The sequence below is a fragment of the Epargyreus clarus genome, unplaced genomic scaffold (genome assembly GCF_041222505.1).
Source record: "Epargyreus clarus isolate Ecla_fem2 unplaced genomic scaffold, WU_Ecla_fem_2.2 ptg000022l, whole genome shotgun sequence".
NCBI classification, from domain to species: domain Eukaryota; kingdom Metazoa; phylum Arthropoda; class Insecta; order Lepidoptera; family Hesperiidae; genus Epargyreus; species Epargyreus clarus.
The window spans coordinates 2,639,923-2,660,168 of record NW_027332229.1 but is presented as its reverse complement, the minus strand read 5'-3'; the positions used below and the strand labels follow the sequence as shown (position 1 = coordinate 2,660,168).

General features: G+C 48.5%; 2 protein-coding genes across 2 annotated transcripts in view; both read right to left on the bottom strand.

The window, feature by feature from the left end:
- The window catches only part of mahj (LisH and WD40 domain-containing protein mahjong), a 42,212-nt gene that overhangs the window by 3,575 nt on the left and 18,391 nt on the right, over positions 1–20,246 (bottom strand). Inside the window, exons 18-31 of the mRNA XM_073085144.1 lie at positions 19,857–19,979; positions 18,612–18,765; positions 17,686–17,831; positions 17,133–17,327; positions 16,069–16,184; positions 15,401–15,610; positions 14,775–14,976; positions 10,290–10,409; positions 8,670–8,761; positions 7,699–7,895; positions 7,003–7,100; positions 6,649–6,726; positions 4,448–4,568; positions 951–1,108 (exon numbers count right to left, since the gene is read on the bottom strand). Coding sequence (XP_072941245.1) covers positions 951–1,108; positions 4,448–4,568; positions 6,649–6,726; positions 7,003–7,100; positions 7,699–7,895; positions 8,670–8,761; positions 10,290–10,409; positions 14,775–14,976; positions 15,401–15,610; positions 16,069–16,184; positions 17,133–17,327; positions 17,686–17,831; positions 18,612–18,765; positions 19,857–19,979 — 2,010 coding nt within the window. The remainder of the gene's footprint in view (positions 1–950; positions 1,109–4,447; positions 4,569–6,648; positions 6,727–7,002; positions 7,101–7,698; positions 7,896–8,669; positions 8,762–10,289; positions 10,410–14,774; positions 14,977–15,400; positions 15,611–16,068; positions 16,185–17,132; positions 17,328–17,685; positions 17,832–18,611; positions 18,766–19,856; positions 19,980–20,246) is intronic.
- Positions 8,047–20,246, bottom strand: part of LOC140751252 (uncharacterized) — a 110,269-nt gene continuing 98,069 nt past the window's right edge. Inside the window, exon 9 of the transcript XR_012103288.1 lies at positions 8,047–8,094. The gene's annotated coding sequence lies outside the window, so the exon portion shown is untranslated. The remainder of the gene's footprint in view (positions 8,095–20,246) is intronic.

Genomic DNA, 20,246 nt, shown 5'->3' with positions numbered 1-20,246 from the left:
GAGCTGTCTCTATATAAGCCGCGCGACTGTTCAGCGAGCCACTCGCCGCGTCGTCGTCGTGGTCGCGCCGCCGGCCCACGTCGTATATCTCACGCTACAGACTATAAGCCACCGAGCTGTCTCTATATAAGCCGCGCGACTGTTCAGCGAGCCACTCACCGCGTCGTCGTCGTGGTCGCGCCGCCGGCCCACGTCGTATATCTCACGCTACAGACTATAAGCCACCGAGCTGTCTCTATATAAGCCGCGCGACTGTTCAGCGAGCCACTCACCGCGTCGTCGTCGTGGTCGCGCCGCCGGCCCACGTCGTATATCTCACGTTACAGACTATAAGCCACCGAGCTGTCTCCATATAAGCCGCGCGACTGTTCAGCGAGCCACTCACCGCGTCGTCGTCGTGGTCGCGCCGCCGGCCCACGTCGTATATCTCACGTTACAGACTATAAGCCACCGAGCTGTCTCTATATAAGCCGCGCGACTGTTCAGCGAGCCACTCACCGCGTCGTCGTCGTGGTCGCGCCGCCGGCCCACGTCGTATATCTCACGCTACAGACTATAAGCCACCGAGCTGTCTCTATATAAGCCGCGCGACTGTTCAGCGAGCCACTCACCGCGTCGTCGTCGTGGTCGCGCCGCCGGCCCACGTCGTATATCTCACGTTACAGACTATAAGCCACCAAGCTGTCTCTATATAAGCCGCGCGACTGTTCAGCGAGCCACTCACCGCGTCGTCGTCGTGGTCGCGCCGCCGGCCCACGTCGTATATCTCACGCTACAGACTATAAGCCACCGAGCTGTCTCTATATAAGCCGCGCGACTGTTCAGCGAGCCACTCACCGCGTCGTCGTCGTGGTCGCGCCGCCGGCCGACGTCGTATATCTCACGTTACAGACTATAAGCCACCGAGCTGTCTCTATATAAGCCGCGCGACTGTTCAGCGAGCCACTCACCGCGTCGTCGTCGTGGTCGCGCCGCCGGCCGACGTCGTATATCTTGACGCAGGACTCCTGCACCTGCTCGAAGTCGCCGAGGTTCTCCACGACGGAGATCTGGGTGCCCCACCGGGACACGCTCAGCGAGTATATGTTGCGTTTCACGTCGATCGTCGCTGTGGACAGACGAGTGGTTTGTTAGTACATGTCTCACACACAGAAACAAACGCATACATATAGGCAAGCATGCACGAATACATATCGCAGTCTAAGAGTCAGATAAACGTATCTACAAAAAATCAAAATAACGTTCTTTTCACAAAACAGTTCACAATGTAGTCCTTTATGAAATAGCAAAACGACGTTACGCTATATTCAATATGTCACAAGTTACAAAAAAAGAAATAACTTTCGACTGAACCAGAATAACGTATTATGAGTACCGTTAAATTAGTTTTAATTATCATGTTAACTGTTAGACCTATAAGAACGTATTTGCAACAAATATATTTTTAATCATAGATTATTGTATGTCCACAATATTATCACTGTATCATCACAATATCATAACCGTATATAATCTCTATTAATCAGCTGGCAAAGTTTGAAATGGCGAATTGTCACACTATTTTTGCTCTCCTGTAAAATTGACAAAATGTAGATACGTTCATCTGACTCATACACCGCGATATACACCCACCCATGCGCACGGATGCGTACGCGCACACACATACGCAAATTACGTTTGCTGCTCTCGGAGGCTCCAAAAAAAAGCCAGATTTACTTTAAAACTAATTTAATTATATTAAAATTACATTAAAAACTCTTATATTTAAGGCTAGTGATTCCTATCTAAGTTGGATTAAGAATACACATTTTAATGTTACAATAATTAAGGAAAGTATTGATTGGTAATTGCGAAATTGCTAATCCTTACTAATATTATAAATCCGAAAGTAACTCTGTCTGTCTGTCTGTCTGGTTGTCTTTTCTTCACGCCTAAACCATTGAACCGATTTTAATGAAATTTTGTACAAAGATAGTCTGAGGCCCAAGAAAGGACATAGGATAGTTTTTATCCCGGAAATCCCACGGGAACTAGGGATGGCGATCTAAGATTGATTAATCGGAGAATCGATCTTTTGGACCAAAAAAATCGATTATTTTAATCGATATTAGTAAGGATTGATTCGTAAACTTTGCATTTGATCAAGTGATGATCTTTAGCAAAGTTGTTGTCCATGAGCCCACGAAGGTTTTAGAGTTGGTACGACCAATTTTCGCCAGATGGCGCCACTGGAATTCCAATGAAGGTACGAATATTCAGTTTTATATAGGTATGTTAGTATGTCATATTATTTTCTTTTAAACGCGGGCGAAGCCGCGGGCAAAAACTAGTCTGCAATAAATCTAGGTCTAAGTCGGTGACTCGCCAATACACGTGTTGGTGGCGTCATGGTACAGGATCCCTAGTATAGTTTTCATCATTTATTAATAACAAGCTGATTTTTCGTGAGTAGCTTCGTTTCGACAAGACGCCCAACATTTTTCCTTACAGCAATGTTGGTAAATGGTAGCTTGATGGGGCAGCAAGGATAAAATATGTTGACCGGACGAATTCTAAAAATTTATTAGTAACCAAATTTTTCTTTGTTAATTATCAAGATAATTATTTAAATAACGTGAAAAAATATTTGTCCTACAAAATATAAGGTTTTTATTAAGGCGTCCCCCCTCTCCAACATGTATCATAAACAAGGTCATGAAAAATAATTACTAACCAGCTGATTTTTTTTTTATTGGCTGTCTACCATTTACATAGTCTACCATGCACATTGTCCTACAAATTACATGGTATGTCATCTCGGACCTACACTTAAAAGTTGTAGTACTAATACTTAATGTAAAAATAATTAGTATCAAGCTGAGTATTCCAGAATAGCTTCGTTTCAATGAGACGCCCAACAAATTCTCGTACGAAAGTTCTCGATTGTGGTTTATAACTAAAATAATAGGGATGAAATATGTTGATTTGACGAATCAAAAAAAAATATTACTAACCGATTTTTTTTTATTAATTATCGAGACAATTATCTAAATAACGTGAAAAAATATTTGTCCTACAAAATATAAGGTTTTTTTTAAGGCGTCCCCCGTCTCCAACATGTATCATAAACAAGGTCATGAAAAATAATTACTAACCAGCTGATTTTTTTTTTATTAGCTGTCTAACATTTACACAGCTTACTACCCACATTGTCCTACAAATTGCGAAGTACGTTATTCCAGTCCGCCAGTTTTATAGTTTATTTATATTATATTATAGTTAAATTACAAATCTTGTAGGATTAATAAAAGTTACCCTTTTTTTTGTAGGACATTGTTTTATTTAGATAAAAATTATATTATCCTATCACGTGATACCTTTGTCCTACAGTTACTAATAAAAAAAATAATCCTGCGGAATTAACATCTTTTCAGCGTAGGTCCGAGATGACATACCATGTAATTTGTAGGACAATGTGCATGGTAGACTATGTAAATGGTAGACAGCCAATAAAAAAAAAATCAGCTGGTTAGTAATTATTTTTCATGACCTTGTTTATGATACATGTTGGAGTGGGGGGACGCCTTAATAAAAACCTTATATTTTGTAGGACAAATATTTTTTCACGTTATTTAAATAATTATCTTGATAATTAACAAAGAAAAATTTGGTTACTAATAAATTTTTAGAATTCGTCCGGTCAACATATTTTATCCTTGCTGCCCCATCAAGCTACCATTTACCAACATTGCTGTAAGGAAAAATGTTGGGCGTCTTGTCGAAACGAAGCTACTCACGAAAAATCAGCTTGTTATTAATAAATGATGAAAACTATACTAGGGATCCTGTACTATCAGCGATCCTCTTAGGGCTGCTATTCGTAATTCGCACGTAAACACGTGCGCTCACACAGGCATACAAATCAACAACTTAAACATGGTAACGAGCGTGTGGTCCGTCTGATGATAAGTGGGTACTGCTGCCCATGGATATGTAATCAACCCCAGATAAGATGAGATCTTCCTACCTGAGGTCTTACTAAGTTCGATTATAAATAAAGTAAGAAAAACATTCACTCACACGTTTACTGTTTTCATCATTCACTCACTCACAAACACACAAAAATAATAAAATACCTAACAATCTCACTTTTATTGAAGAAAAATCATTCCCTTCAGTAAGTACCACAATTTAATGAACCACAGAGAGTTCTACCACCTTCACAATATCACCTGCATATCTATACTAATATTATAAAGAAGAAAACTTTGTTTGTTTGTTTGATTGTAATGAATAGGCTCAAAAACTACTGGACCGATTTTAAAAATTCTTTCAGCATTCGAAAGCTACATTATCCACGAGTAACATAGGCTATATTTTATATCAAACATATTTGATAAATAGATTTTGAGGCGGTACAAAGTTTGCCGGGTCTGCTAGTATTATAATATACAGTAACATGAGTCACCTATGCTGGAGTAGTCGTAGGGGTCCAGGGTCTTGAAGCTGGTGTCGAACTGGCTGCGGTCCTCCGAGTCCTGGTCCGAGCACACCGCGTACAGCGCCGTACACGTCGGATTGAATATCACCTGAAACATTCAAAAAATCTAAATTAAATTGATTCTCAAAAATATTCTTATATAAAATTCTCGTGTCGCACTGTTAGTTACCGTACTCCTCCGAAACGGCTTTACCGATTTTCACCAAATTTTATATGCATATTCAGTACGTCTGAGAATCGGCTACTATCTATTTTTCATACCCCTAAGTGATAAGTGTTGTTCACACTTAACATTTTTTTTATTTATATAGCAAAACAACGTTTGCCGGGTCAGCTAGTATTAAATAAAAATGTTCAATATTTTGTTTTTTATTTTTATATTTAAACAGTAAGGTCGTTTGTCCACCGCACCGTCACCGAGCCGAAAACGAGAACGACATTATTTCGGGCCAATTTTAATACGCCGTGACGGCAATAGTTTGTCCACCGCGACCGATATCAGTTTATTTTGTTCACAGCTGTCACGCGTGTAACGGCAGTGTATTGACAAGTTCCTATGTGTTTTATATTGCCAGCACATCGGCCCGTCAAAATCTCGGCGCCGATCTAGCGGTCACGCCGATATACTCGGAATATCGGCGGCCGGAATGACGGTGCTCGGGTGACGGACGTGCGGTGGACAAGCTGCTATAGTAAATGTATGTACGCTACTTCGGCGCCGTCATTAATTATCGGTATCGGCTCGGTGACGGTGGCGATGGACAAACGGCGTAAGTCAGGTAGGTTGTTGGAATACATTGTCCCTGTAGTACCGGGACCAGAATAGGGCTACGGTATCCTTTGCCTGACGTAAGAGGCGACTAAAAGGGGCTTCTGGGGTTGCGGGTGGCAAGAGTGGGAGCTCAAACCGTCTAGCAAGCGACCCCGGGAAGGACAGCGGTTTTGTGTGGTCGCATACCGCTGTAATTACCAGGGGATGTGAGAGAGAGCCCGATAGAAGGGCATCGCGTTAGGAGGACTCCGGTTGTGTTCCGTTGGAGATCCCGGAGTTCTCCACCAAACGCTGAGGACGGCCACCGGGGGGGTTTTAGTGCGGTAAAAGTCCCACATAACCCGGCGTCACTCCCATGGCGTCGGGTACCTTTTGAAGGTTTCCCCCTCTTCAACAAAAAAAAAAAGTACATACTATCGCACCAGCGATAGTTGCGTAAGCTACCATCTTGTCGCTTAAGCTACTGAACAGTTACTTAATCCACTGACGTTTAAAACTCTTACTATCAATACGTCTAATAGTAAAACGTTTCGCTTTTAGCAAATTGCCTTTGTAGCCAAACATGTATCTATTTAATTATATCATCGTCAACCCATTACTGTCCCACTGCTGGGCACGGGTCTCCTCTCAGAATGAGAAGGATTAGGCCATAGTCCGCCGCGCTGGCCAAGTGCGAATTGGTAGACTTCACATACCTTTGAAAAGTTTTTTTAAGATTTCTAAAGCATGCAGGTTTCCTCACGATGTTTTCCTTCACCGTTTAAGCAAGTGATAATTATTTTCTAATACGCACATAAATCTAAAAATTCAGAGGTACGTTCCTGTGGTTTGAACCTCGGACCCATTTATCAAGAGGCCGAGTTTCTTAACGACGAGGCTACCACTGATTTTTCCTTTTTTTCTGAGTTTGAACATTAGATATTAAATAATATAAGAATAGTGTAACATTACTGTGATCGATTTTAAACAGGATTACTATTTTTATTTTATTTTTCTTTGTATATTTATTAAAATTAATAAAGACAACCGCTGAATTTTTGATGTGAAACATCTATAGCCGCACGTAAAACCGATTTCTGGCGTGGCGACGCATGCCGTGGCCACGCTATACGATGGTATATATATACAGTCTATATGCAGTAGTGTGTACGGTGTGGCGACGCGTCGCCACGCGCAATCGAATTCAATAAATAGTCATCGTTATCTGGAAAAAAATTGTAATATTTTATTTTATCATTATGACATATTTAGTTCCCATCACAATATGTTCTTTTCTGCATATTACTTTTACAAAATAATGTCGATGTTTCACATCTGCCAGGCGTCCCGTGACGGCTCACATTTTTTTTTAAAGTTGATTTAACACTACAATGAATGTATAGTTTCAAATACTAACCTCAGATTTGTCTAACGCAGGCACTGTCCGTAGTAGGTGAAATGTTCTTAGGTCCCATACTTCCGTATTTGATATTACCTATAACATGAAATTAGCAACTCAATAGTATTAAAACCATAAGTAAGCATAAGGACTAGCGGAAAATGCTGAAAGGAGGTACGAGGCCGATTTTAATAAAAACAAAAACTGCATCATTACTTTTTTAAAATATCTTTACACTAGCCGGGAATCGAACAAGTTAATTTTGAAAAAAATATAAGATAAATGACAAACTGCATTTTTCGTTAATCCTTATAGTTTGGGATTTAGCCCTGAAGGCCCGTTTGAAAAATTCACCCTGTATATTAAACTCACCTCTAACCCGTTCGGATGGAAGACCCCGCTGTGCGTTTGGTTCAGCTTGTCGAATTTGTGTATCTCCTTGCCCGTGTTCACGTCCCATAGGACACCGTCTGTAAATATAAAATAAAAAATATTCTTTAATACCCAATAGGAAAAATATTAAATAAAATATTTTTGAGAATCATGGCTCACATGGCAATTTCAAATGGCTTATATTATTTTTTTTGACACCGACAGAACAAATTCTTCATTGGCGCGGCTCTTCTTATACTGGAAAGCTCATGTACTGACCAGTATCAGCTGACCCACCTGATAGTACCAGCTGTTTGATAACGCGGTTCTTTGCATACTGGGTCCTATAGGCGGCATAAGAACAACCAGTATAAGGTGACCTACGTGCACGCGCTATTTCATTGGCGGCGTGATTCCTCATACACTGGCTATTATAACCAACATAAGTAGACCCACCTGATAGTATCAGCTGGTTGGCAGCGCGGCTTTTTGCATACTGGTTGATATAGCCGGCATACCGCGACCAATATAAAGTGACCTACCTGACAGAACCAGCCCATTGGTGGCGTGGGTCTTCTTATACTGGGTACTACAACCAACATAAGTAGACCTACCTGACAGTACCAGCTGCTTTACAGCGCGGCTCTTTACATACTGGTTATTCTGGCCTACGTAAACCAGTATAACTTGACCTACCTGACAGCACCAGCTCGTCGGTGGGGTTGAATGTGGCGCGGTTCTTCGCGTACTGGTTGCTGATGGCCGGCGTGAGTGTGAGCAGCTCGCGGCCGGTGCGCGTGTCGTATATAGTAGCGGTCTCCCCCTTGGTGCCTATTATCCTCTCGTCGGTCATTTTCGAGAATTCCACGTACTCCTCGCTGTCTAGTTGGAAACTGGAATGGAATTTTGTTTTTGAAGTTACACTTTACTATACACATAGAAATAAATTAGCAGTTCCTAAACATAGATTATGTAAGGTGCCTAGATCTTTCATGGGTAACTGTATTCGCTAATACAATAAAATACCCAAACACATTTTGAATCTCACAGAAGAAGAGTTTCTTTCGCCGCTTCTTCTCCATAACGAAACACCTTGTGAACACCACTTCACAGTTGTATTGAATTCAAATGTGCTCTGTAAATAATCTATTTTGGATATATGTATATATTTTTTTACTTTTTTTGGTAAGAATGAGATTATTGATTTATTTTTATAAAACCGGTACATATATACACCTACAGTTCCAACTGGACCTCTGAGGATTAGAGTATCAACACATCTGTTGCCGACCTCAGGTATGACTCTAATCCTATCTGGGGTTGATCACAGATGTCCATGACCGGCCGTGCCTGCCTGCGTGTGCTTGCTAGTTTGCTACTCTTATATATAAAACAAAAAATATATTAAACACGCCATTTTGTTACAAATAAAAGTGACACTAATTCGGTTCCAGGTTAGTTTCCCTATTAGCCAAATATCGAAATAATAAATTCAGATTTATTTCTTGGTCTGGGTGATTGTATATTCGTGTGTGTGAAAAGTCCTAGTGTGTAGATAGCACTTACTCTTTTTATACTCATAGGAGTATAGAATCTATACAGTCATACATACATACCGAAGAGTACACAACACGTAATATATCTACATATATTAATGTAAAACTCACAGCTGCTCAAACTCCTTCATATTCCATAGTGCTGAGAGCGTCCGCCACGTGGTGGTGGAGGACGCCAGTAGTAGTAGCCCGTCTCTGCTCGCCTGCGAATACATTAACATAGTATAGAACAGATACTTCTGCTATAGTCGTCACAATTTAATAGGCCCATTTTGACACATGCCATTTTTTTTTTTTTATAATATAAGAGTAGCAGACGAGCATGCAGTCCACCTGATGGTAAGTGGCTACTGCCGCCCATGGACATCTGTAATCAACCCCAGATAGGATTAGATATTCCTACCTGAGGTCGGCCACAGATGCGCCGCTACCCCTGAGGACTAAGCTGGAACGCCTCGGAAAAGTCTGTCTCCCTTACCACACCCTACAAACCGGAACACAGCAGCGTTTAACACTGCTGTTATTAGGTAGAAATAGGTGTGGCGGTGGTGCCGCCGGAGTCGAACCACAAAGGGTTCTACCACCTTCAAAATCCTAATGTCATAAAATTTTTGAACTAACTTTGTATGAACGTATAACACGTAATTGGAAAGTCAAATACTTCTAGACATACAATTACGAAATAATTTATTAACAAGAATAATTAATAAAATTTATAATTATTGTATTACACATTTTATTTCAATTAAACTGTGTCCAGAAACCAATTTATCCTACATCAAAAAGTATCATAGGGCTTCGTTGCAATGTTATATCAGTCAAGAAATTTTGCAGTTTACGACAATTTACGGCTACAGCTTGCGGAAGCAAACCATTCGGAAGAAACCATAATCGATTAACTTTCAAATAATCGAAACTTAGAATTATCAATAATTATGTTTTATGTTGGTGATAGATGGCGCTACTTGTACCCTCAATCACGCCATCAAAGTTTTCTAAACGATCCCTAATTTTAATAATATAAGGAAGAAATGTTAATCTGATGTGTGTTAACTTAATCCTCAGCCTGACGTGTTACTCAGATCCTTACTAATAATATAAATCCGAAAGTACTCCGTCTGTCTGTCTGTCTGTCTGGTTGTCTCCTCTTCACGCCTAAACCACTGAACCGATTTTAATGAAAAGTTGTACAAAGATAGTCTGAGATGGTGCCACTGTCGTTCCAATGAAGGTACGAATTTTCAGTTTTATGGATGTTAGTATGTCATATTATTTTCTTTTAAACGCGGGCGAAGCCGCGGGCGAAAACTAGTAATACTATAATTCCAGGTTTCATTAAATAAGTTATTGACATAGACCACCTGTAGTCAACCTATTACTCTCCTACGGGACATGGATCTCCTCGCAAAGTGAGAGATGGGATATATAAGTTTAGGGCATAATCCACTTCGCTGGCTAATTGCGTTTTGGTGGATTTCACACACCTTCGAGATTGAAGAAACTGTCAAGCGTGTAGATTTCCTTACGATATTTTTCTTCGTCGCTCTAACACATTATAATTATTTTTTAATACAAGCTTAGCCTTTAAAAGTTAAACGTCGCTTGCCTAGAAATTGAACCTCAAACCCGACCGACTTTCAACCGTTTTTCAACTACTCGACTATCCCAGACCACTTACAATAATAAAACACATTTAAAGTGAAAAAAGTATAAATAAATCGGTTACCATACCTGCATATGATATATATATGACTCGTGAACTTGATAGGAATTCTCTTCGGTGCCCGAGAACAGGTTGAACACGCGGATGTCGCCGTTTGACGTCGCCGCTAACAACTGGTGTTGCGTTGGCTGTAAAATATGAAAATTATTATTATTTAAAAAAAAATGTGTAAGAGATTTTCTATTTTCAAATGTTAACAAAATACAATTTTTAACTGAATAGATTGCATATGTCATTACTATCACAAAGAGGGCGCAGGCTTTATGTTATCAGTCGGTGATTGACTATCGGCTCAAACGAACGTGTCGGTGTGTTAGTGGGCCGAAGAGTATTCATATTGGTGGCGGGTGTGTGTGAGGTGTACGAACGCAACGTGCATGTGCAGCGTGTATGTGTGCGGTGTGTACGCTGGTGAAGTGCACGTGCAATATATGCGTGTGTGTGCATGCGTGCAGGGGTCACGGCCAGCGCGCGGCGGCCGCGCGGTGTGTGTGTGTGTGCGTGTGTGTGTGTGTACGCACGTGGAACACGGTGTGCGTGAAGTACGCGTCGTCGTCCTGCGGGCGCAGCGTGCGCGCGGGCGCGAAGTGCGCGTGCAGCGGGCGCGCGAGGTGTGTGTGTGTGTGTGTGTGTGTGTGTGTGTACGCACGTGGAACACGGTGTGCGTGAAGTACGCGTCGTCGTCCTGCGGGCGCAGCGTGCGCGCGGGCGCGAAGTGCGCGTGCAGCGGGCGCGCGAGGTGTGTGTGTGTGTGTGTGTGTGTGTGTGTGTGTACGCACGTGGAACACGGTGTGCGTGAAGTACGCGTCGTCGTCCTGCGGGCGCAGCGTGCGCGCGGGCGCGAAGTGCGCGTGCAGCGGGCGCGCGAGGTGTGTGTGTGTGTGTGTGTGTGTGTGTGTGTGTGTACGCACGTGGAACACGGTGTGCGTGAAGTACGCGTCGTCGTCCTGCGGGCGCAGCGTGCGCGCGGGCGCGAAGTGCGCGTGCAGCGGGCGCGCGAGGTGTGTGTGTGTGTGTGTGTGTGTGTGTGTGTGTACGCACGTGGAACACGGTGTGCGTGAAGTACGCGTCGTCGTCCTGCGGGCGCAGCGTGCGCGCGGGCGCGAAGTGCGCGTGCAGCGGGCGCGCGAGGTGTGTGTGTGTGTGTGTGTGTGTGTGTGTGTGTACGCACGTGGAACACGGTGTGCGTGAAGTACGCGTCGTCGTCCTGCGGGCGCAGCGTGCGCGCGGGCGCGAAGTGCGCGTGCAGCGGGCGCGCGAGGTGTGTGTGTGTGTGTGTGTGTGTGTGTGTGTGTACGCACGTGGAACACGGTGTGCGTGAAGTACGCGTCGTCGTCCTGCGGGCGCAGCGTGCGCGCGGGCGCGAAGTGCGCGTGCAGCGGGCGCGCGAGGTGTGTGTGTGTGTGTGTGTGTGTGTGTGTGTGTACGCACGTGGAACACGGTGTGCGTGAAGTACGCGTCGTCGTCCTGCGGGCGCAGCGTGCGCGCGGGCGCGAAGTGCGCGTGCAGCGGGCGCGCGAGGTGTGTGTGTGTGTGTGTGTGTGTGTGTGTGTGTACGCACGTGGAACACGGTGTGCGTGAAGTACGCGTCGTCGTCCTGCGGGCGCAGCGTGCGCGCGGGCGCGAAGTGCGCGTGCAGCGGGCGCGCGAGGTGTGTGTGTGTGTGTGTGTGTGTGTGTGTGTACGCACGTGGAACACGGTGTGCGTGAAGTACGCGTCGTCGTCCTGCGGGCGCAGCGTGCGCGCGGGCGCGAAGTGCGCGTGCAGCGGGCGCGCGAGGTGTGTGTGTGTGTGTGTGTGTGTGTGTACGCACGTGGAACACGGTGTGCGTGAAGTACGCGTCGTCGTCCTGCGGGCGCAGCGTGCGCGCGGGCGCGAAGTGCGCGTGCAGCGGGCGCGCGAGGTGTGTGTGTGCGTGTGTGTGTGTGTACGCACGTGGAACACGGTGTGCGTGAAGTACGCGTCGTCGTCCTGCGGGCGCAGCGTGCGCGCGGGCGCGAAGTGCGCGTGCAGCGGGCGCGCGAGGTGTGTGTGTGTGTGTGTGTGTGTGTGTGTGTACGCACGTGGAACACGGTGTGCGTGAAGTACGCGTCGTCGTCCTGCGGGCGCAGCGTGCGCGCGGGCGCGAAGTGCGCGTGCAGCGGGCGCGCGAGGTGTGTGTGTGTGTGTGTGTGTGTGTGTGTGTACGCACGTGGAACACGGTGTGCGTGAAGTACGCGTCGTCGTCCTGCGGGCGCAGCGTGCGCGCGGGCGCGAAGTGCGCGTGCAGCGGGCGCGCGAGGTGTGTGTGTGTGTGTGTGTGTGTGTGTGTGTACGCACGTGGAACACGGTGTGCGTGAAGTACGCGTCGTCGTCCTGCGGGCGCAGCGTGCGCGCGGGCGCGAAGTGCGCGTGCAGCGGGCGCGCGAGGTGTGTGTGTGTGTGTGTGTGTGTGTGTGTGTACGCACGTGGAACACGGTGTGCGTGAAGTACGCGTCGTCGTCCTGCGGGCGCAGCGTGCGCGCGGGCGCGAAGTGCGCGTGCAGCGGGCGCGCGAGGTGTGTGTGTGTGTGTGTGTGTGTGTGTGTGTACGCACGTGGAACACGGTGTGCGTGAAGTACGCGTCGTCGTCCTGCGGGCGCAGCGTGCGCGCGGGCGCGAAGTGCGCGTGCAGCGGGCGCGCGAGGTGTGTGTGTGTGTGTGTGTGTGTGTGTGTGTACGCACGTGGAACACGGTGTGCGTGAAGTACGCGTCGTCGTCCTGCGGGCGCAGCGTGCGCGCGGGCGCGAAGTGCGCGTGCAGCGGGCGCGCGAGGTGTGTGTGTGTGTGTGTGTGTGTGTGTGTGTACGCACGTGGAACACGGTGTGCGTGAAGTACGCGTCGTCGTCCTGCGGGCGCAGCGTGCGCGCGGGCGCGAAGTGCGCGTGCAGCGGGCGCGCGAGGTGTGTGTGTGTGTGTGTGTGTGTGTGTGTGTACGCACGTGGAACACGGTGTGCGTGAAGTACGCGTCGTCGTCCTGCGGGCGCAGCGTGCGCGCGGGCGCGAAGTGCGCGTGCAGCGGGCGCGCGAGGTGTGTGTGTGTGTGTGTGTGTGTGTGTGTGTACGCACGTGGAACACGGTGTGCGTGAAGTACGCGTCGTCGTCCTGCGGGCGCAGCGTGCGCGCGGGCGCGAAGTGCGCGTGCAGCGGGCGCGCGAGGTGTGTGTGTGTGTGTGTGTGTGTGTGTGTGTACGCACGTGGAACACGGTGTGCGTGAAGTACGCGTCGTCGTCCTGCGGGCGCAGCGTGCGCGCGGGCGCGAAGTGCGCGTGCAGCGGGCGCGCGAGGTGTGTGTGTGTGTGTGTGTGTGTGTGTGTGTACGCACGTGGAACACGGTGTGCGTGAAGTACGCGTCGTCGTCCTGCGGGCGCAGCGTGCGCGCGGGCGCGAAGTGCGCGTGCAGCGGGCGCGCGAGGTGTGTGTGTGTGTGTGTGTGTGTGTGTGTGTACGCACGTGGAACACGGTGTGCGTGAAGTACGCGTCGTCGTCCTGCGGGCGCAGCGTGCGCGCGGGCGCGAAGTGCGCGTGCAGCGGGCGCGCGAGGTGTGTGTGTGTGTGTGTGTGTGTGTGTGTGTACGCACGTGGAACACGGTGTGCGTGAAGTACGCGTCGTCGTCCTGCGGGCGCAGCGTGCGCGCGGGCGCGAAGTGCGCGTGCAGCGGGCGCGCGAGGTGTGTGTGTGTGTGTGTGTGTGTGTGTGTGTACGCACGTGGAACACGGTGTGCGTGAAGTACGCGTCGTCGTCCTGCGGGCGCAGCGTGCGCGCGGGCGCGAAGTGCGCGTGCAGCGGGCGCGCGAGGTGTGTGTGTGTGTGTGTGTGTGTGTGTGTGTACGCACGTGGAACACGGTGTGCGTGAAGTACGCGTCGTCGTCCTGCGGGCGCAGCGTGCGCGCGGGCGCGAAGTGCGCGTGCAGCGGGCGCGCGAGGTGTGTGTGTGTGTGTGTGTGTGTGTGTGTGTACGCACGTGGAACACGGTGTGCGTGAAGTACGCGTCGTCGTCCTGCGGGCGCAGCGTGCGCGCGGGCGCGAAGTGCGCGTGCAGCGGGCGCGCGAGGTGTGTGTGTGTGTGTGTGTGTGTGTGTGTGTACGCACGTGGAACACGGTGTGCGTGAAGTACGCGTCGTCGTCCTGCGGGCGCAGCGTGCGCGCGGGCGCGAAGTGCGCGTGCAGCGGGCGCGCGAGGTGTGTGTGTGTGTGTGTGTGTGTGTGTGTGTACGCACGTGGAACACGGTGTGCGTGAAGTACGCGTCGTCGTCCTGCGGGCGCAGCGTGCGCGCGGGCGCGAAGTGCGCGTGCAGCGGGCGCGCGAGGTGTGTGTGTGTGTGTGTGTGTGTGTGTGTGTACGCACGTGGAACACGGTGTGCGTGAAGTACGCGTCGTCGTCCTGCGGGCGCAGCGTGCGCGCGGGCGCGAAGTGCGCGTGCAGCGGGCGCGCGAGGTGTGTGTGTGTGTGTGTGTGTGTGTGTGTACGCACGTGGAACACGGTGTGCGTGAAGTACGCGTCGTCGTCCTGCGGGCGCAGCGTGCGCGCGGGCGCGAAGTGCGCGTGCAGCGGGCGCGCGAGGTGCCGCCGCGCGGTGGGCGCGCCGAGCTCGCGGCGCGCGACGTGAGCGCACACGTTGCGCGAGCGGCCGCACAGCGCGCCGCGCATCGCCGGCTCGGGGCACTTGTGCGGCCTGCGGACGACGATTATAGACATTACAATCGTTCATGTGAAAAACTGAGTTGTGACGTCATCATGAATAGACATTACAATCGTAAATGTGGAAGAATGAGTTGTGACATCATCATGAATAGACACTACAATCGTAAATATGAAAGAATGAGTTGTGACGTCACCATGAAATTAAGCATATGTAATAGACTAGGTTTTACCCGCGACTTCACTCGCAATCAGAGGTCAGTGACATTGATTGAAATCTTAAAAGTTGATATCATTCCATTCCTCGAGAACAGTGCCTTTTTTCCCTTTTCTGGACACCTGACAACGTATGTACAAAATTTAATGACAAACAAATGACCGGAGATCTTTTGGCATAGGGACATCTCCCACCGAACTACCTTACCACGTGTGCTGTAACACACGTAACACACACTCACTCGAACAGGTTGAACTGGGGGCAGGTGACGACGGGGTTCTTGCAGAGCGCGTGCTGGTTGTACAGGTACTCCGTGATGATGGAGTGCAACGTGACGCGGGGAGGGGAGGCCGCCCTCTCCCCCCTCTCCACTGTCTGCTTCTGGAGGGAGCGGCGTTCCGCGCCCGTAGGGGATGACGTCACGCAGCCGTGGGTCGGGTTCTGCACCTTCCTGGGGACATTTTGTTTATAATGTAGGAGCAGACGGAAATGAAGTCCACCTGACGGGAAAATTACTAGTCCATATATGATAAGATTTCTGACCTGACCTAAAGCCACTCCTGAGAATTAAGTCAGGTGGCACACCCTCCAACCGAAACACAAAATAGAAATGAGCCTGGCAGAGGCGTCCTCAACCAAACCAATCTTAACCAATCATACAAGTTCTAAAACATTTTCGCCTTTTACCATAGTATTAAAATATTAAAATAAAATTTCAGAGTAATAACTGAACACAAAAATATGCGCAAATTAAATAACCATGTATTGCAACCCACTCGACTTTATAATCAACTGTTGTAGCTCATCCGAGTTTAATGTATGTGGGTACTTCAATAACTTGCAATTGCTTTAAACTCGAGGTCAATAATTAATCTACCATTACAACTGACCCGAGTACAAGCATCTCACCTGAGTTTAATAACGGCCGGTATGGGGCTAGCCTCCTCCGTATGATTGTGCTGGGGTTCGATACTGTCGCGGTGTAGTGATGAGCTGCTGCTTTGTCGGGACACCGAGAGACGGGGCTGGGGAGGAAAAATACATTTTTTGTCGTATTATAGATGTAGCAAATGATTTAACTTTTCAAGCTGATAGGAAGAGTACAAATATACGAATACAATGACGCCACACTCCGTGGCGGGCGTGGCGGATGCGTGCTGCATGTGATGACGTCACTCACTCGGACGGCGACAGCGGGCGCGTGCCGCATGTGATGACGTCACTCACTCGGACGGCGACGGCGGGCGCGTGCCGCATGTGATGACGTCACTCACCAGATGTATGGCGGGCACGTACTGTACGTAATGACGTCACTCTGCGGGCCGGCGTGACTGCGCGCGCTGTACGTGATGACGTCACTCACTCCTATTGGGACGGCGGCGCGTTCTGCATGTGATGACGTCACTCACCGGACGCGTGGAGGTCGCCTGCATACGATGACGTCACACGTCACGTCTGGGCCAGCATGGACTGCGCGTATATAGAGCATGATGACGTCACTCACCCTTGCAGGCGTGAAGAGCGTGTACACGGGCGGCGGGGATGGCGCGGGGGCGTGCTGGGCGGGCGGCGGCAGTCCCGCTTTGCGCTGCAGCGGCGCTGCGCTGTGCGGCAGTCCAGGGACAGCAGGTGAGACGCGACCAACTGCAGCAACTGACGCTCGTAAACGAGCTGCACGTGATGACGTCACACGACCGAGCCGGCGTGGAATGCGCGCGTTGCACGTGGTGACGTCACACGTCCGGGCTGACGTAGATTACGCGCGCTGCACTTGATTACGTCACTCACCGGGCCGGCGTGGAGGGCGCACGCTACACGTGATGACGTCACACATCCGTGCCGGTGTGGACTGCGCGAGCTGCACGTGATGACGTCACTCGCCGGGCAGGCTTGGAGTGCGCGTGCTGCGCGTTGTGACGTCACGCAACCTAACATGCATGGCGGGCATATACAAAACTGATGACGTCATTTACCCTCGCGGGCGTGGAGGGTGTGTACACTGGCGGGGGTGGGGGCGCGGGGGCGTGCTGCGCGGGGGGCGGCAGTCCCGCTTCGCGCTGCAGAGTGGCCGCGCTGTGAGGTAACCCACGGGACAGCAGGTGCGACGCGACCAACTGCAGCAGCTGACGCTCGTTATAGTTGATGCGGGTTTGCGCTACCACGTTCGCCTGGAGACGAGAAGCATGTGTTAAATAGGCAAATAAAAGTTATATTTCCGTGGTGTAATTAATAAAAGTTTGTTTAAATACAAACAACACGCTAAAAATGATGTTCTACTCGAGCAAGTTTGTGTCCCTTAACAAATTGTGTCTCACTAAAAGATAAGTGTTTTTACGACGCGCACATTTAGCTGGTAAAAATCATATAACCCAGAATCGCTTGGATTAATATATTTACTTTAACATCTTTCAAAGCGAAACATAGCGGCGTTTAACACCGAGGTTATAAGAAATAGGTGTGGCGTTTGTCGAATAAACTTCAAACTCATACCACATCGTACAATAGTTGCATAGTATTAAGACATACCTTATGTATATTAGCGAGCGAGGTCTCAAACTCTGCTCCCATGTGTTTACTCTTCCCGGACACCCGCTCGAGGAGGTCCAGCGCGTACTTCTGGAACATCACGTGCTCCTGCCGCTTCTCCTGCAGGATCGGGTCCCGCATCAACACTGTGGAGGAAGATGATCAGAATAATGAGGGTTTATTTATTTATCTATTTTATAATATAGGAGTAGCAGACGAGCATGCTGTCCACCTGATGGTATGTGGCTACTGCCGCCCATTTACATCTGTAATCAATGAAATGTAAGATTTGATAGGGCGGCACACACACTCACCCTGGATCTGGCTGGTGGTGAACAGCGGCAGCTTGGAGATGATCTGCCGGACGGTGGGGCGGCACACACACTCACCCTGGATCTGGCTGGTGGTGAACAGCGGCAGCTTGGAGATGATCTGCCGGACGGTGGGGCGGCACACACACACTCACCCTGGATCTGGCTGGTGGTGAACAGCGGCAGCTTGGAGATGATCTGCCGGACGGTGGGGCGGCACACACACTCACCCTGGATCTGGCTGGTGGTGAACAGCGGCAGCTTGGAGATGATCTGCCGGACGGTGGGGCGGCACACACACACTCACCCTGGATCTGGCTGGTGGTGAACAGCGGCAGCTTGGAGATGATCTGCCGGACGGTGGGGCGGCACACACACACTCACCCTGGATCTGGCTGGTGGTGAACAGCGGCAGCTTGGAGATGATCTGCCGGACGGTGGGGCGGCACACACACACTCACCCTGGATCTGGCTGGTGGTGAACAGCGGCAGCTTGGAGATGATCTGCCGGACGGTGGGGCGGCACACACACACTCACCCTGGATCTGGCTGGTGGTGAACAGCGGCAGCTTGGAGATGATCTGCCGGACGGTGGGGCGGCACACACACACTCACCCTGGATCTGGCTGGTGGTGAACAGCGGCAGCTTGGAGATGATCTGGCGGACGGTGGGGCAGCGCGCGAGGCCGGCCAGCGCGCGGCACGCGAGGCCGCGCAGCCGGTCCGCGTCCGTTATCGGGGACTTCACTAGCATCAGCGAGAGGAGCACCTGCACACAGATAGATAAGGCGTTAGAGATAGTGATGGGAAAATAAAAACCATTCTAATGATCTTTTTTTTGCGTAATAATCGATTTTTAATTAATCGATCAATACTCCTGACTGTATTCGGTAAAAAAAAGCGATTTTAAAATAATCGAATATTTTTGCCTAATATTCGATTTTGAATTAATCGACCGATGCAAATAACTCTATCGACTGTATTCGATACTTCTGAAAAATATTCGACCAATTTCAACGGTATTGAATTAGTTGAGAAATAAAGGATTATGCGTCTATATTCGTGTGCGACTTTTACATACTCGGCAAGTTATTCAGCGAATTATTAACGAATATCAAAATGTTGCATTTCACACATCAGTGTTTATTTAAATAGGTATAGTCCGCGCCAAACAGCTAGTCCGCTCTGAAGTTGTTGCGAGCAGGTGTAGTCATACAATTTGCTATGGCGACGCGATTCATTTCTATATTCAGAGCAGACTAGCAGTTTTACGCGGACTATATGTGTGTACGCTTCCACACGTAAGCATCACCATACGTTTACACCACATTACACCTAAATTATGTCAAAAAGGAAAAATAATATGAAACCCTAATAAATAATTAATTATACGTATACTAGCTGACCCGGCAAACGTTGTGTTGCCATATAAAAAAAAATGTTAAGGGTGAACAACCCTTATCACTTAGGGGTATGAAAAATAGATAGTAGCCGATTCTCAGACCTACTGAATATGCATATAACATTTGGTGAAAACCGTTTCGGAGGAGTACGGTAACTAACATTGTGACACAAGAATCTAAATATATATAACTCAAAAGGTGACTGACTGACATAGTGATCTATCAACGCACAGCCCAAACCACTGGACGGATCGGGCTGAAATTTGTCATGCAGGTAGATGTTATGACGTAGGCATCCGCTAAGAAAGGATTTTGATCAATTCTACCTCCAAGGGAATAAAATAGGGGATGAAAATATTACTTCGTAACGCGAGCGAAGCCGCGAACAAAAGCTCGTTTTATATATAAGATACATTTCTACCATCTTTAAAACACCTACAAATAGGTAACAACTCACCATAATGCCGTTGTTCGTACGAACACTCTCCCACACCTTCTGTATCACGTCCTCGTACGACTTCACCGTGCTCTTCTTCTTAGTGGAGCCAGTCACTGAGAGACGCGTTGATGACGTACCCGCCTGTGAGATACATAGAAAATAGATAAGATTGAAACATATATAAAATAACTACAGTCTGATTCATAATTAGGTGTCCAAAATGTAAACAAAGAAATGTCACTGTCAAAATTAACAACAAATAAAAACTTTAACAAACTCAACAAAAAACGAAAACTAACAATTATACACAATTTAACAAACACGCTATGAAAACGAATACGACTATGAATAATATTAGCTAAGGAACTTAAAAATGACGGAACAAGAAATGTTTTGAATTCCGATTGT